This window comes from Lepisosteus platostomus, chromosome 2 (assembly GCF_059453375.1).
Source record: "Lepisosteus platostomus isolate fLepPlt1 chromosome 2, fLepPlt1.hap1, whole genome shotgun sequence".
Taxonomy (NCBI): domain Eukaryota; kingdom Metazoa; phylum Chordata; class Actinopteri; order Semionotiformes; family Lepisosteidae; genus Lepisosteus; species Lepisosteus platostomus.
Window position 1 is genome coordinate 17475721 of NC_142612.1, and position 18831 is coordinate 17494551.

At 36.8% G+C, this 18831-nt stretch overlaps 1 protein-coding gene across 11 annotated transcripts in view; it reads right to left on the minus strand.

Annotated features, from left to right (window-relative positions):
* stxbp5l (syntaxin binding protein 5L) overlaps window positions 1-18831 on the minus strand; it is a 260757-nt gene that overhangs the window by 101670 nt on the left and 140256 nt on the right. For all 11 annotated transcript variants that reach the window (XM_088601568.1, XM_088601586.1, XM_088601596.1 and 8 more), the window contains exon 5: window positions 7306-7440. In XM_088601568.1, the coding sequence (XP_088457694.1) occupies window positions 7306-7440 (135 nt within the window). The remainder of the gene's footprint in view (window positions 1-7305; window positions 7441-18831) is intronic.

Below are 18831 nucleotides of genomic sequence, written 5' to 3' on the forward strand. Positions count from 1 at the left end.
AAGCAAAAAGAAGAAACCCTCATGATCTCTTTTCCAATATTCACCAGCTGGTAGTGCCATAGGTGCTGGATGACAACGGACATATGGTACAGTAGGTGACCTTGTCAGACATTTCTGCATCAAGAATTATGACAAAGAGCCAGACATTCTGGGAAAACAGCCTAATGCTCTTAGAGAAGGGCTTTCTTCCTGTTCCAGAGACAGGCTAGAACCCTGTATTGTCACACATCTTGATCATACATATACCTGGAGGTGCTGAGCCTTTGTCCCTAACAGCAGCACTCCTTTGGAACTCATGGGAGACTTTTCAGAAATGGTCAATAAATTGTTGAATAGCTTCACAAGGGTTCACAGAGCTAAACTTTCAACAAGCAATCAATATATTTTTATTTTTCAAAACGTAAAGTGTCGAAGGCAATATAAATGTTCACTTGATCAATATATTTTTCAAGGTCTTTGTCTTGTTTTTGTTAACTCCAGTGTAACAGTACTTAAAATTCCTTCATTTATGTGTAATCAAACAAATACATGACTCTTTGCTGTAAACTACTGTACAACATAACTATTTCCCCTACAAGCAAGAATCCTTTCACAGGATCAGTGTCATTAATTTAAAACGTTATCCCAGGCAGGACAAGAAATAAAGAGCAATTTAACACTAACAGTTGTACGACTATTTTGGTGACTTTATATTCGTCTTCACAGGTATACTGTATAGAGTGTATAGAGTTACAGAGACCCAAAAGGTTTACTAATGTAGTTGCAGCTTTCAGATTCATTGCGTGTAAAGCACTGTCATTGAATCCCTCCTGAAAATTAAGACTACCCACCTCCTGAAGTTTGATATTTACTTACTTAAAATGCTCAACACAATTCTAAAGTAATAATTGTGACATAGGGCAAACGTTTACAATAAGTGATGAGCGACAATGGGTGAGTAATGTGGTAAATTAGCCTTTTCAGAACAAAATTGTGTTTCTTGTTTCACAACAGGGCATTTCTCAAAAAGAGTGGGGATGTTACCCCAGGGTCCTGGCCAAATTTCCCATTGGCCTTTACCAGTCTGGCATCCTAATAATCCCCATCTATGATTTGGCTTCATCACTCTGTTCTCCTCCCCACTGATAGCTGGTGTGTGGTGAGCATACTGGAGCACTATTGTTTCCATCGCATCATCCAGGTGGTGCTGCAGGTGGTGGTTGGGGGGGAGTCCCTTTTACCTGTAAAGCGCATTGAGTGGAGTGTCCAGAAATGTGCTACAGTATATACTGTAAGTGTAAGGAGTTATAATTATTATTAACATTGTCCTCCAAAAGCTTTGGGACAGAGAAGACTAAACTGGTATATGAACTCTCGACAATTTATTGTGAAAAGAAACAGATGCCTGATAAGTGCAACTCCTAAATATCATATATATTTTAGATACAGTGAGTTTTGCTCAATGCCCATGGGTAAATTAAACAAAATTGATATGGTTGCAACTCAACTATTTGGGTAATTGGATAACAATTTTGATGCACAAAATATTTATGAAGAAGGTGGAATACTGTTGTGTACTTTTGTCCAACCAAGCGATCTTGCTTTTATCAAATATACCAACTTTTTAATCAGTTTAATGTTTAACATGCTGTAATACACGGTTTAAAATTAATAATAGTCTAAACAGTACACAAGTTAAATTCTGTAATTGAAAAAAGATTCCCCCTTAGCATTGATCGGAATTTGAAACCAGGTGTTGCTTTACATGTCACGTTAAGCTTTCACTGCTGCACCTGGTGGTTTTACGAAGTAATGCAGTCACACAACTGAAAATGTCTAAAAAGTTGTAGTCTCCCACAGCCGCTGGACTGCGAACTACTGCAGTATCCTTCTGAATGGCTGGATCTGTACATTAGTGTTAACTAATGTGTAGAGAAGGGGGAATATTTAACATGATTTTGCTTTGATGGATAATATCTATCCCAAACATATATGAAAGTGATTCTATATGAAATTGATCTATGACATTTAAATCCTTGTTTTCACCCGTTGTGGGGTTCTACATAGGACTCTTTTCAATCTCCTGGTCTTTAGCCTTTCTTCAAATGATGGCCTTCTAGGCTTTTTGAGGGCTATCAGCAATCCTTTTGAAAGGAAAAATGGAAGAAGCAGTTATATTCCTTTTTCCACCCCCAATGTTGGAAGTATTGATGGTTAATCATCCAGCAGACCAGTACATCCTACAAGTCTGTGGATGCCAACTATGTCAGCAATAGCATCATGACAAAACACATTCAATCTGATAAAGAACCCAGTGCTTCTGGCAGCATCATTGATCTTTTCTGTTTTAACTAATAAAAACCCAGAATTTTCCGAAGAAGCTACAGCTAAGGTCTCTCCAGCTAGTTTTCTCAAAATGGGTGACAGTGGCAGAAAACACTTTGCCACTATAAAGCAACACAGGAGAAACTGAGATGTCTTGAGTTGTGAAACATGAGCTTGATAAGGAAAATTTGACTTTTAGAATTTACTTTATTATCCACTGCTTTTAGCTTTGAGATTATAATAATATTGTTTGTGTATTGCTTCATTACTTTGAGTCCTTATAATTTATAGCATGGTAACTCTGTCTAGCCTTAAAAAATGAATTCACTGTTGTCTCCAGTAAATAAGTCAATGTGTCTTAATCATTATTTCTTGTAAAGTCAAAATTTAATTTCATACAGAAACAATAAAAATATGACTGTTGCAGTCATGTGTTAGAAAAACAAAATCAATTTTCTTCCCATTGCTCAAACAACATACTGTATCATTAATTACAAACAATAAGCCATAACAAAATAAATTATTATCAGTGGTCAGGTTATTTTTATAGATATCTAACATCTAGCAATACTGTCATAGCTGAGTCAGCAGGACAATTTATTTTGAAATAGAAAATGAGAAAAAATTTACCAATACATCTGAATAGAAACACCATGAATACATGGATACTGTACATGAATACATACTGTATGAGTAACTGAATATCTGATAACCTTTCATTATGCAATATCTGAAAATAATGCATAATGAAAGGTATAAAGATTTAAAAACTGAAGTTTTTTAAATTAGCAATATACAGTATTTGTGATGAAATACTGTATTTCAACTTTCAATGTCTATTCTCTTTGCTGATTTTTTATATTACTTACTATACTTGTAAAGCAACTATTCTTTTACTATCAAAGGCTATAAAAAGCTTTAATAGAAATACCTAATACAGCTATGGGTGAAATTTGCACACGTAAAACCAGCTAATGGAGAGGAAATGTGCACAGATTTTTTTAGCTTTTGTAGCTTTAGTGATCAGACCTATTATCAAACAAATCTTTACTAAAGAAGCAGAAATATATCAAAATGTTTAAATTAGAGGGACGTAACAACAAACAAAGAGAAAATAAGACAGCAAAGGTTTACATTTAAAGAATTAATATAGATTGTGTAAAACTATTTGCAAGGTCCAAAAATAACTACAGTACAAAGGATGCTATTGACATCTCTGAAATTGTGAATTTTTCGAGAATATTAACAGCCGTTTTGTGGATAGAATATTACAAAGCATCAGAGGAATGGATAACTGAATGCATATGCCTAAATGCTAGGTTTAACAGGGACCAAATGCAAGAGATACTGTAGATGCAGCTGCATTGGCGGGCAATTACAGTATGTTGTAATTACAGGTAGAATCACTGAAATGTAGCTAACAGAGAGTTGTGGTGACAATTACAGCATTAGTGAATCCACAGCATTCTTAAGGGGCAGGAAAGATAGATGAGGTGAAGGTGTAGCACTGTACATAAAAAGAGCATATGTGCACATGGATCATGAATCAAGAGTCTCAGAATTTACATGAATTTGACTTATAAAAATCATTCAAAAAGCAATAGTGTTTGGAATATGGTGCGTAACACCAACTGCAGATATTATACTGCTGTCTAATGTAATGATTAGGGATGCATATACGAAAGCAGAAGTGATTTATTCTGGGAGATTTTAACTTTCCTCACAGAGACTGAGGAAAACCTAAAGAAACATCAGTGGCAGAAACTGAAAAATGAGGCTATACTGATTCCTTTCTTATTCAGGTTGTTATACCTACAAGAGGGAAATACAGTAATGATCAAGTGAAGTCTTCTCAAACAATCAGGACAGAGTGAAGAAAACAAGAGTGAGAGATTGGGGAACTGTGGAGTATAAGATGATAAAATGTTGTGTTTTTGTTATTTTTTATACTCATCAAGATGGGCAGGCACCTTTGTTCTATTCATTAATTTGTTCATCCATGTCACTGTGGAATTAAAGCCTCCTTTACCCATCTCGTGCACATGTTGCATTGCTGTAGATGCTTAGGTTAGTGTCTTAATAGGTATGCAGAAAAACTCTCCACACATTATCACTTTCTTTAGGTACTGATATTCATTTTAAAAAATCAGGTCTGCATGCATCCTTGTGTACCACTTGGTGGGCTCTAAGGTGACTGTAAGACTGTATGAGTGTTTCAAAGCAAAGAACAAAGATTAATGTTTTTGAAGTGTATCACCATAATTGTATTAGTTGCTTGTTTGTATATATGGTATATCAGCAGACAAGATGGTATTCACAAAAACTGGAACTCACAATTTAAAAAAAAGGTGCGGAGGGTATATTTAAGCTACTGAGGCTTAGCGAATGACAACCTCGATGACTGAAAAGTGTATGAGCTGTGCAATCTGAATCTTGATTAAAACAACCATTTTAAAAAAAAATCTGTTGATTCATGCTCCAGAGAGCTAACCTGACTCCTCAGTATTAATGTAGGTCCAACAAATTGAAAGAAAAGATGTCTGAACAGTGGAATTTATTTGTAGGAGTCAGTTGGTAATAATACCAATGAAGAGCATGCAGGTATGTATGATGAATTAAAGATGAATTAGAACTAATAAAATATAATCTCCTTACACATGCAAGGACAAAACTATTTTAGGGACCCCTGGAAAGCACTGTCTGTTGCATTTAGAGCAAAAAGTATGCCTTTGTCTTTACTGCCTCTAAAGTTAGATAACATAGGAATCAAAAAGTCAGAGCTGTTCAGACAATATTCACTGGATGAACTGGTACATTGTTAAGTACAGTATGTTTACATGAAATTATCAACAGGCTCATATTATATTCCTTTGATTAGTATCACAGCCCATTTTAGGAAAAGAACAGCTGGCCTTTGGGGCTGACTAACCACAATTGTGGACTGATTACAGGTGCTAGTTTTCACTGTAAGCAAAAAACACAACTTTAAAGCTTGTGGGATGTAAATGATCTGACTAAAACCATATGGTGTCAAGGGCACCCTAGCTATACTTTGAGTGCTATAATGCTCTTTTGTTGTCAGGTTAGTTTTCTGACAACCTGCAAAGGAAACTAGTTCTAATAACTTGTTGAGGGTGAAACATTACACTTACACATAATTGCAAGACATGTGATGGGGCTTTATGCAAACCTGACAAGTCTCTAATTCTCAATAACATCTTTAACTTTTCGTATTTGATTCTCATTTTGTTTTGGCTTATTGCAACTACATATAATATAAATAAATCTTTCATAAATGATCCTTTATTAACCATATAAAATGGTTGAGAACAGATTCCCATCTAATAGTGATGACCTTGCCATCAGGTTACAGCATTATTGCGCAGAAGACAAAGCAGTGAAAGAAAGAATAGAACAATCAATAAAAATCACATACCATAACAGCGCTTGGCAGTTTTAACAAGTACAAGTGTCAGGCAGACAAGATTTAATCATACAGCTGAAAACACCCTCAGATAAGAGGTGGATAGTTCCAGCTTTCTCTGCTGTTTGTTCCAGTCACTGGCAGTGGCAAATTGAAATGACTTGCACCCAAAGTGCAAGGAGGTTCAATTTGATAAAAGTACTACAGCAATTGAATGATGGCACAGAGAACTGCAATAGATTATGAAGATAGGAAGGTGTTTACCCAATTAATGATCTGCAAATCGATTTGAACCAGAGAAGTGTGTGTGTCTGGTCTGCAAAGAGGGACAATCTATCAAAGAGTGAAGACCCCTCTGAGGAGTCCGATAGGGGGCGCCAGTGATGAAACATACAGTATGGCAGACTAATAGAGGACTTCAATCTATAGAACACCATCTATAGACACCATCTATAGAAGCCATGCTGCAAATGACCCCCATTTAAACTGGTGAAAACCTAGAGGAACATATGAAACACATTTGGTTGTAATAAAACAAACCAAGTCTAAATGAGGGCTTGTAATTTCCAAATAGGTTTTAAACATTAGAGCATTATCCAAGCAAGATATATATGCACATGCAAACACTGGCTTGTTCCAACTTTATCTTACTTATCTTAAAAGTAAAAATATTCATTACTAAGGGAGCAGTTTGAGTTAAATGATACAATTACAGTAGATCACATCTAGTTCATCTTTGAGTCTGTCAATGTGTTTAGTTTGCAAAAAAAGGGATATGGTTAGCAGATACTACAGCTTCCAAAAAAATGAAAGCACAGTGTTGGCTGACCTCCAGTGCTCTCCCTTGACATACAGTATTATTATTGGAACTTTCCACAGCCCATACCCACAGTGCCAAGGTACAGAAAATTAGATCACGGGCATCAGAAACTGTCTTTATTAAATCACTCTTTTAGTTAATATACTGTATATATTTTTATGTTTTCTATTCCCATTTTATTTTTATTCACCTCTGTAGGTGTGAGTTGCTGTTGTGGGTGGGGATGGAAGGAAGCGGGTTGGTGGTAGGAGGATTTGTTTAGCTCTGGTTTTTGATTACCGTTTTTTGATAATCAAATATTAAAAATATTAAAAAATGCATCAATTTAGTCATATTTTCTTTTAACAAGAGACATAATCACAGAAATCCCGCTGAAGAATGTTGAAACAAAGGTGTATCCATTATTACTAATGATTAATTGCAGTAATTCGGTGACTTAATGTCCCAATATGATGATTTAATCTCCTAGGAACCTGACAGGCTCATTGCTGGTAGGTGCCTGAGAGACAGTGATCAAACCCCAGCTGGTGGCAAGCTGCCTGCTCCACAATACCATTATGGCAAGCGTCTTGAAGACAGCAAAATTAGAGAGCTTATCGATGGTTCTGGCTCATTTGTGGTAGAAGACTAATTTGACATTTAAAGGCTTGAACAACATCGTGAGAAATGCACTGGTCCAAAAGGATATTGAGATCCACATGAAGCATTGCACTGGAATTGGTGCTCACGCAGAATTATTCAAGTAAAGAATACTCACAGTTCTATTGCCTTGTTCCACATGATGACATATCCAGAGAGGATGAATGATTCCACGTTCACTATGTGTGTGTTTCCTCGTTCTGTGCCCACATATAGCCACTTACTCTGGAATGGGAGATGGCAGAAGGTGATTCTGTTGGATAGAAAAAGTGGACAAAAAACATATTCTCTAAGTTTGTAATTCTTTATGTAAAGTTTCACAACTCTGCCTGCTGACAGATACTGGTACAATTGAACATTACCTCTAAACAAACAACAAGTTTCTTCTATCTCTAGATAGATTCCATTTAAAACTCATTTGGAAACATCATTTCTCTTTTTCTATGTTTTACTGATTTATTTTGGTGTCGTGAAAATTAAATATTGCATGAGTTATGAAGTTAATTGCAATTGTCATTTTCTCTGCAGCGTTAGGGTGATTTTGCAACATGTTTTCTGAGAAGACTCACAAGACAAGAAAAATAACGTCCAATATTGTGCATGTTACTGTTATTTTTAAAACCAATTATTTGTTGTATCCCTGTGTGTGGTAGTGAGAGGTGACAATATGAAAGATCAGGGCCAATGATGTGGCCTTGAACCAAAACGGACACGTCATTTGGAAAACCTGAAGAATGAGGCACAACTACAGTATAATTTGAAAGAGAATTAGCACTCAAAGAGAGTGAGATTCCCCATGAGGGAAGGGGAACTAATAGGATAGGCTCTGCCTGGAATTAGTCACTCCTCTGGTCTAATTAAGTGGCTTATAAGACCAGGTGTGAAACACTTTGTGTTTCAGCTCCAGCCAGGATGGAGGAGACTGAGCTCAAAAGGATCCCATTAGCAACAGCTCAGGCTGTTTTACAGGCCTTTGTGACTCTGTGAGCTATGGAGGCTTGAGAAAATACAGCATAGGGTTATTAAGGTTAGGGTCAAAGATGGACTTGCACATGGCAGTTCCTGGCCAAAAAGGATCAGCTGGGACAAGTTAGTGGATGCAAAGAAAATGGTGGTGTTTTGCGGTGAGAAAGAGTGAAGAGTTAAGTTGAATTGGTCAGAGAAAGAGAAGATTAAGGTCTGGGTGACATGGAGTTAATCAAGTTCAATACACCAATGCCTGGTGATTAATGAACAGAATGAGAGTTAGCGATAAGATTCACTTTTTGCACTTAGGAAGAAATCAATATTCTTCGGGCAGTGGAAGGACACATTTCTGTATTGGCTAGCATTAGCATAGAAGTGTTTGGGTACTATAGACACTTAAGATTAATATATTTGTGGGGCCTGATGGCATGTCAAGTGCACTCAAGATATGAGAGATGTTAATCATAAGCCATCGATGCAATACTTCCAACAGTGGTTAAAAGAAAACAAAGAATCTAAGGAGAATTGCTAATGTAGTGGCCATGTCTCTGTAATGTATGTGAAAACTGAACCAAGTAATTACAGACCAATAAGTCTGATTTCTATGTTATGTAAGGTAATGGAAATGATAAAAGAATTAAACTAGAGGATTACTTAGATGGAAATAATATCCTAGGAAATAACATTGGTTTAGAAACAGCAGATCTTTCTTAATCAACATGTAAGGATTCGCTGAACAAGCAAAAAATAGAAATGCATACACATAAGGCGTGTGATATGGTGCATTTAAATTTTCAGATAAAGTTCCTCATGAATGATTTATTCTCTATTTGCAGCTGGTAGGCATTCAGGGAAACACTTGCTTTTCAATTGATAATTGGTTATAAAAAAGAAAACAGTGGGTACAGATAAGAGGTGAATGCTCAAATTGGAGTGATGTAATTACTGGAGTGCCACAGAGATCTGTGCTAGTACTGCTGTTCATCTTAATTTACATCAATCTATATAAATTAGGAAGATATAAATTAATTTATAGCAATCTAGATAATGGTTTACACAGTATATCAGTCACTTTTGCAGATGATAACAGCAATTAACTAAAAAAATATTAACAGTGGTTAAAATTCAACATTGGACAAACACCTGGCAAACTATGCTTAATGTAGCAGGCATATCACCCTGCAACTCACAACTGGCAACTGGCAACCCAGTGAAACTAAGCAGGTGTGAGCCTGGTCAGTACCTGGATGAGAGACATCCTGGGAAAAACTAAGGTTTCTGCTGGAAGAGGTGTTAGTGGTGCCAGCAGGGGGTGCTCACCCTGTGGTCTATGTGGGTCTTAATGCCCCCAATATAGTGATGGAGACACTGTACTGTAATAAGGTGCCGTCCTTTGGACTAGACGTAAAACGGAGGTCCTGACTCTCTGTGGTAATTAAAAATCCCAGGGTGCTTCTCGAAAAGAGTAGGGGTGTAACCTTGGTGACTTGGCCAAATTTCCCATTGGCCCTTATCAGTCATGGCCTCCTAATAATCCCCATCTATGAATTGGCTTCATTACTCTGATCTCCTCCCCACTAATAGCTGATGTGGGGTGAGAGTTAGGGTGCTCTATGGCTGCCGTCGCATCATCCAGGTGGGGCTGCACATTGGTGGTGGAGGGGAGTCCCCATTACCTGTAAAGTGCTTTGAGTGGAGTGTGGAGTGTCCAGAAAGTGTAAAGTGTAAGCAATTATTATTATAAATTATAATGTACACAAGTGCAGGAAACACTGAGCTAGAAGAGGCCTCATGAAAAAGACTTCAATGTTTACATGTACACATCACTTAAATTTTCTACACAACGCAGAAAATGTAGTAAATTCAGAAGAATTTCAAAAAGGTAACAACAATTCTAGGATTTATACTTAAAAGCATAGAATTTTGGGGATGTTAAGATAAAATTGTACAATGCACTAGTAAGCTCTCATTGTAATTTTGGTCAACAGACTATACAGAAGATACTGCTGCTCTTGAATCAATCCAGAGAGAGATGACAACCAGATACATTCCTGTACACTCCAGGTCTTAAGGGAATGCTGAACACCAAAATGCCAAAGGAGCTATTCAGGTCTTGGACAGAGAAGACTTTGAGGGGGCTAAATACAACTATTTAAAATCCTTAAAGGCACTGACAAAGTCAACTCAGTGGATTTCTTCAAATGAACAGTGCAACATGAATAGAATCAGAGGGCACAAGTGAAAACCACATGGACGTGCATTTAAAACTGAAAGCTGGAGGTATTTCTTCACCCAAAGGGACTGTGAGTTACGTACATACAGTAGAACTTAGTCCTTGCAGTAAGAGGACAGTGCAGTCCTCCCTGAGTAGACTGCATTGAAGAGCTAGGATTCCCGAGGAGGTCTGGAAGACCAAGAAAGGCCATTTAAAATGTGAAAAAGCAAGGTGACAAACTGGCCCAGGTGTTATTGTTGTCCAAGTTCCAACAGTTTCTGGCAGCTGTGATGATGTGATGGTGTGTTGGTTTCAATCAGTAAAAAATAATTTTGTTCTGTCCTAACAAAAGAAAACATTGTGTATCTATACACAACTGAATTAGACTAATAATTCTGAATTTGCTCACATAAGATGCTGTATTAATTTCAATAACTATTTATACTGTATGTTATTTGAAGTATTATCAAAAGCAAAGTTTGTATTTCCATTCTAGATAAAAAAAGAACTTTATTCCAAACAAAGCAAAACCTCAGAACAGAGAACACCCTCTCAACATACAGTAAGACCAGACTGCAGGCACATCCCTAGGCATGTGGAAATGATGACTGAATAACTCAACACATTTCCTAGCGTGCAAGTCTATTCGAGGCAAGGCTGAGGGAAGCTGGTCTGGGCGATGAAGGAAGACAGTAGCTTGACCTTCAGTACTCCTAGCTGGGAGAAACTGAGTGAGCCCCATCCACAGCAGAAAGCCTTAACCACAGGTTGTCCCACATCTTGCAGCATGCAGAGACATACTGTAGCAGATGACAGCAAGAGTTACAACAAGTACAAGCCAGCTCCTGAAGGACCTGTCTGGGGTGCCTCATTAATTACTGTGTCCCAAGTAAAGAGTTAATAGCAATAGTGAATGCAGTCCTTGCATTTAGGGAGAAGAGCATAAACTGACTATGAATATCACAGCTGGGATCAACTCCTCACAGGGGTGGGGGGGCATGACTGGGTTAAGAGATGGAACCAGAAGAACTGGGTTAATTGTTATTAATTTTGTGCAATGTACTCTACAGTAGGTATCCTTCAGGATTATGAATACCTGAACCAAGTCCACATGTAATCAGCTCTGTTCTTGGGTGAAATATTTGGCTTCCTTATTCTCTCCGATTTTGCCATTTGTTTTAGAGTATACATTTATTTGGCTGCTCACATGTGCAGCAATAACTCTCTAGTGACCAAAACCATGTACAATATTCCAAATAAGCTCTTACTAATATATTGTTGAAATATTATTTCCCCTGAGTTCAAATCTACTCCTAACTATTACTATTAATTTCATTAAATTAAATTTATATTTTAATTAAATTAATTTGCATTTTCCAGTTTTCTATCACACCTTTGGCATTTGAAATACACATCCTTCCTACTGGTATAGTACATACTACTTAGCACTTATTAAATTTTAACTTTGTTTGCAGTGTCTGCGCTTACTGTATGTTACCAAAGCAATTGAATCAGTATTTGCAATTACCTATACAGGATCTCACATACTGTACATAATGAAGTAAACAATTATGAAATTCAATTAGAGCTTTTTTACAAAAAAACACATAAGGGAGTTCTAACTTCACATTGAGGGTTTATAATCCCTCAGATAAACTTTTCTTGAAAGTCAACCTCATACGCTGTTATTTTTGTATGTACAGTATAGTTTATACATAAGTTATGCTCTTATACAGTAGCAACAGCTATTTGCTATGCTACATCACATAAAATATTAAAAATAAGGTTTATCTAAAAAATATTTAAAGCTGAATGTCTCAAACAGTTAATTTCCAAGCTTGTTTCAATCCTCATTGCATTTTCTGTACTAAAAATAGTGAAGCCCCTGGGTATCTGAAACAATCTTTTTGGATGTGTTACACTCAACACAAAGCCACCATTACCACGCTGGAGCAACTTGGAGTTAATGAGACATGAATGAAACAGTTTTGCACAGGGGAAATTATTATTTCTGCTCACAGTGCGCTCTGCGTTCCTCAGCAATCATGTTTGAAATCTAGGCCCTGAAGCACAGACACAGGATCAAAATGAAGCAAGTGTCTTGCATTCAATGGGACCAATAGTAGAAGGTATAGCGACAGCAGTCCCTAAGAAAAGAATTAGCATAAATACAACATGTGTTATAAGAAATTGGAACTAGTATTTTTTAAGAGATAGAGAGACTTGGAATTTAAATTTATGAAAAATATACATGTACTGTATGTCATTAGCTGTCTTTGGCTATGATTATCCAACTTTATACAAGCAAATCATTTTCATTCTCTACTGAAGATGTGTACACTCTGCTGTCTGTTCTTTGTGAAATGATTCTGATTACAACACCATTATTAGAGCTTCTGTAATCTCAATATGTGTGTTTGTACATATAAACATCCTTCTCAAACCACTGTCCTACAGCTTGTTCTCTTTCTAATGAGCTACATTGTAAACATTTCCCACATATAGCTCCTGAATTAATTATTTTTTAGATAGTAATAACTTTTGTAGTTTTGTATTTCCTTAGTACTGCAAATGCCATTATTGAAGGTGACTTTCAATACATACGACATCTGCATGAAATGTAAGCATAAAGAACAACTGTACAGACGAAATAATAATAATAAAGTGCATGCCACCAAGCAAATAAAATGAAATAATTAGTTCTAAAATAATGCACATGGTGTGGATAAAGAGTAGTGTAAACACCCTATAGTTATATATAACTTGTTTACACTGACAAAGTGTAATTAGCAAATTTCACTGCAAGCAAGATAATTACAATATAGACCTGATAATAATCAGGAGCACTCCAATAATTTAGCTTGTGGAAGTCCAGAACTAGAAGACATTACAAGACTGTAAGAAAAATAATACTTTATTATAAAAGGATTTAAATTGGAAAATGTCAGTAAGCAAGACATTGTTTTTTCACACATCTCTTGAAAACATTGAATTCTAAAGTATTTTCTGTTAATGTCTAGTCAAATTACAAGTAGATTAACGGCTGAATATTAAAAATCCATTGATTATCGGATAACCACTTCTATTGGGTACAAATTATGAAAATCCAGATGGGACACCAGTCTGTATTTGGGCACATGTACACACAGGGACAATTTAGGATCACCACTTCACCCCACCAGCATTCCTTCAGAAGGAGAAATGACCAAGAGCACCCAGAGAAACCAACAAGAATACAGATGGGAAAAGCCAACATGACACAGAAAACACCCTGGTTTGGAGGTGAACCAGAGACCCAGGAGCTCTGATAAAACAGTGCTATAAAGCATTGTCATTCCACTGTATTAACTAATAAGCCTGCTTAATGCAAACAATTAACGATTTTTTAAATGTTTAAATCCAGGCAGTTTACACAAAGAGTCTTAAAAGAGCAATACATATTGAAAGAATGAAAAATATAGCACCCCAAAATACCAGTTTTTCTGAATTATAATTAAAATAATTAAAAATGCATTCTATTTGCCAATGTTATGTTGGAGTTATCCAAAGAAATAAACTAAATAGCAGAGGCAGGGAAGTGCAGTGGTTAGCATCACTGTCTTGATAATCCAATGATGGGGATTATTAGGAGGCCATGATTGGTAAGGGTCAATGGGATATTTACACCCCTACTCTTTTCAAGAAACACCCTGGGATTTTTAATGACCACAGAGAGTCAGAACCTCAGTTTTACATCTCATCCAAAAGACCTGTTTACAGTAGAGTGTCCCCATCACTATACTGGAGCATTATGACCCACATGGACCACAGGGTGAGTGCCCCCTGCTGGCCCCACTAACACCTCTTCCAGCAGCAACCTTAGTTTTTCCCAGGAGGTCTGCCATCCAGGTACTGACCAGGCTCACACCTGCTTATCATCAGTGCGTTGCCAGTTGTGAGTTGCAGAGTGATATGGCTGTTGGCCATATAACCTGCCTTACACCTGATCCTTGTCTCTGGCTACCTGGCCAGACCCTGTATTAGATGTAGCCATAAGAAAATGGGTGGATGGAAGGCAGGATGGATAAATAATATTTGCAATATCTAGTTATGTTTATTAAAAACATATCATATATACTGTACATGGCCAGGAATAAAATGGGAGTCACAAAGACTAAGACTAAGAAAGAGTAAGATTAGCCAACAAGAATAACAATAGGATATTTTGTCTCCAATAAATTAACTGGCTTTAGGTTATAAAACAAGTATAATAATGGGGGAGGTCACATTTACAATTCTCTTACTTTAGTTACCAAGCCATCACTAAATGTATTCCTATTTAAATAGCTTTATCTTATTAGTGTGTTTTCTGGTCATATTCTTTGCTCAAATGTTACTCATTTATTTCGTGCCTTAAAGAGCACCATTCAAACCCTGAGAGATACAGTAAAGTGTTCTCTTCTTGTGCTCCAAGATTGAGGAATGTGCTAGCCCATTGAATCCAAGACTTCTGAGTCAGTAACTGGTCTGAGAACAGAGTCATGACTTACAGTATATTCTATAGTGTTATGTAACATTGTTAAATGAAATGCTTTAATTCTTTAAAGTACAATGATTTCTGTGAAAATGAACTAAACAAATTAAAGATCACTGCTGCTATAGACTTGCAGAGCACAAATCCATTTTTCAGTGCCTTAGTTCAATAATGAAAACATAAGTTAATTGAATTGAGTTATGTGCATTCTTGAGAAACCTATAAAAGAGCTAGTCATTGTAATTGCAACTGAGCAGCCTCCTTTAGGATCTTCTTTACTTACCCCATATAATGAGGGAGTTAGAACTGGTGCCCTAAACATGTATCTCAGTATCCTGACTGGATAATCATGTCCTCTGGCATCATCATTACTGCAGTCACAAATGGCTGGAAGAAATCCTTAGATCACTTAGCTACCAAAATCCAAATAAGCTAGACATACCTAATGACCTCCTATCTTTTGCAGTCCTTCACTTTGCAAACTTCCTTCTGAAAACAAAAACTGATTTGGAGAGCCTAATAGCAAAATGCACTTCAATCATGGCCTGAAACCTTTGCTGCTTTGAGTGACACTTGGCAAGCAGTTTGGAAGTTTGGAATCTCAAGAAAAAAGTAGGCAGCTATCCTTTTTTTCGAATAGGATAAATGAGAAGAACAACGACTTTGTAGAGTTGTTTTTTTAATTAAAAATGAACTCATCAAAAGCTCAATCGCTTATACTTTGGAATCAAAGTACTTCATAAAATCCTTTAAATTAAACCTCTCTATGAAATCGTGAAAGAATTTAATTCCAACCTTGATCAACCTTTCTGCTATACAAGAAGGAAATAAAATCAGCCTTCTGATGGGCTGGAATAGACTCAAACGTCTGGAACTGAATCACTGGCAAGGAAGGATTCTTCTTTTACTGACCAGATGAATGGATAATGAACTTACTATCACCAACACCCTATCGTACTGAAACAGTACACAATATCATGGCAATACATTTAATCTAAGTGCTGCACCTTTATCAATTGTACCTTTGTTCATACCTATGATTGTAAAGATGGCTATGTCACTAGTGCTATGCCACAAACTGGCAACTGCTGAACACATTACATACTATTCCACTTTGTCATGTCCATCAAAGTTGCTCCCATTTGATGCTTGAAGAATAAGCACTGTTCACATGATATATGTCAAAAGACTCAAGCAAAACATCTTCCACTGGTGCCTTAATGAAAGAATCATGCTTGGGGTTTCCCAAGTTCATCAACATCAGTACATGTGACTGTTACGGATTCGGCCAGTGAAACCGAAACTAAGTAGTGAACCCACTTGCGGGAGCCGATAGAGACAAGTCGTGATCCAAATACTGTAGCCGAAGGAGAGAGCCGAGAGTCCAGGGGAAGCCAGTGATGCAAACAGGGAGAGAGTAGCCAAAGCCAGACCGTAATCCAAAACCGTAGACGAAGGAGAGAGCCGAGAGTCCAGGGGAAGCCAGAGAACCAAACTAGGAGACCGCAACCGAAGCCGACCCGTAATCCAAAAGACGTAGTAAAAGGGGACAAACCAAAGTCGGAACCAGAACAGTACAACAGTACAAGGAGGTAGAAGGCGTAGCGCAACTAAGTAGCTCGAAAGGGAAACCAATACTGAGCGATGGGGTAGGGAAAGACTAATGCTTAAATACCAGATGAGACGGAGGTGTGGTGGTGAAAGCGTACACTGATAGGTGGACTAATGAACTAAGGCTACGCCTTCTTCTGCCTCTTTCGTTGCCGAGAGGCAGGGATCGTAACAGTGACGTTACCATTGAAATCTCTTCCAGAAAACATTAGAACTGGTGTGATGTGAAGGATCTTCTGAACTATGGATGCTCTCTAAAATGTATCACTATACCTGCTTCATGACATTTTCCATATTGTGGCTTTCAGTTAAGAATCCATCACTAGCCCATTTGAAGTTGAGACAAAGTCACGAAAGGGTGCATCATTGCTCCACCTCTTATTTCTGTCTTCAAGCTCCAGTATACAGATGATGCAGTAATGTGTTCTCATTTTGTAGTGATTTTTTAGGCATCGGTTAACATCTTTACTAAGGAGTGAAGATGGAATTGATGCTTAACATTCACATTTATAAGTTTCTCCAACAACAGGCAACAATTACTCAACTGCATTTGCCGGATTTATGGTTCATAATTCAATTTATTGAACTCAATCAGTCGTGAATATATTCTTTGGGAAACTATGTCTGTCTGTCTTTATATAGTTTCATTTTTAAATTATATCTAAGTTACTAAGAACTTCAAATGGTTTATCAAGTAGTTGTGATCTTTGTTGTACTCTTTGGAAATGAAATGTTCTATAGCATAGTACAGTAGCATAATACAGAGAACACCTTATTATATTTAAACAACTTATGGAGAATAGATCATCAACACTTGATGATCCACCCAAATAAGATCTTTTGAATACTAACAGAAGACAGACAAACTGTCATTTGCAAGAAAATACAATGAGTCTTGAATCAATGATTTTATGGCACCAACCATTCTGGAAAGGCCTAAAGAAAATCTTCTTCTCTAGCAAAGTCAATGTCATACATTTAAGATGGTGGCAGAAAAAGCACCTCAAAGATTTCACCAACATGAAGAAGTGAAGCATCAACATCAACATGTGCTAGCATGTTGCCTAGTTCAAACTCATAGTCTAGTGCAACGTTCTCATCAGTTCAAAACCCTACAAGGAGAACAGGAGACAGAAAAGTAGGAATAACATGTACAGTAATATACTACATCATCAACCAAGAATACCCATCTTACTCAGGAACACATGCCCAAACTGTAACTGCACCCACAGGTAAGATTATCCTCGAAGGAAACATAATCCTCAAGTAATAACCTGGCTTAAATATCTTCTAACACATTTTTGAGGGATGGTTGGAGAAGGACTTGTGAGACTTTGTATATCATCAGAAATGTTACTTTAGAGGTCAATGTGAAAAGGGAATGATCGTCATAAGACCTTTGAAGTTATTCTCTAAAAAGAGTTTACTTGTTTGTAGTGAAACCAGGGACTCCACTTTTGTATGCCGCTAAAAGAAGCATGAGGCATCCGTCACAAAGCACAATCCTGGCAAGTCATGAACTAATTTTTAGAAATTTACATAATTTTTAACTTAAGTGAAGAAACAACAATAGTTGAAGACTGACCTTCAGAAAGTCATGGCTTGATTTACTGTAGAAACTCTAAGAAGAGCAATCAAACAAGATAATTAGTAATCAAAAGGAAAGCTATTGTTTCAAACTAATTTATTTGAAAAAAGAGCTGCCAGACAACTTTTTTCTGATCCATTCTATTCTCTCTCCATCAAGACCCACAGACAACAAGGGCCTTTCAAAGAGAAATAAAAAGGTGTATTCAGAAATGTAATTACCGAGGCAACTACACAGCTTGTTTGATTGAGGTCCAAATCCTTTTAATGTGTACGCTAAAGCAAACAGCATTCAGTGGCTATCAAAAAACGATGACATGTGCATACTGTAAGTTGTTGAACACTTTAAACATTAATTCTATCATTAATTAATTAACATTAATTCTATCCATAGCTTTTGCAGTGCCTCATTTGAAGAATATTAATGACTTAACAAATGTATATACTGTATTATCAAATATACTGTAAAAATATATTATATGATGCCGCCCATTCCCCTGATTTAACATGAAGGTTGCAATACATCTTTAAGTCACTGCCTTTAAAAAATAGGAAAAAATCCACATTGAATAATCTGTATTATACACTACACAGATGACATTAAATAACTGGCAAATGATGCTGTTGCTGTAGACAAATGCAGGGTTTTGCAAGCAGGTAGTTACAAATACAAAATTGTAAAAACAGAAATAGAAGAGGCTACTTACAGTATAAAGATGTTATTGGTGTTTATGTTGATACAAAATGTTCAT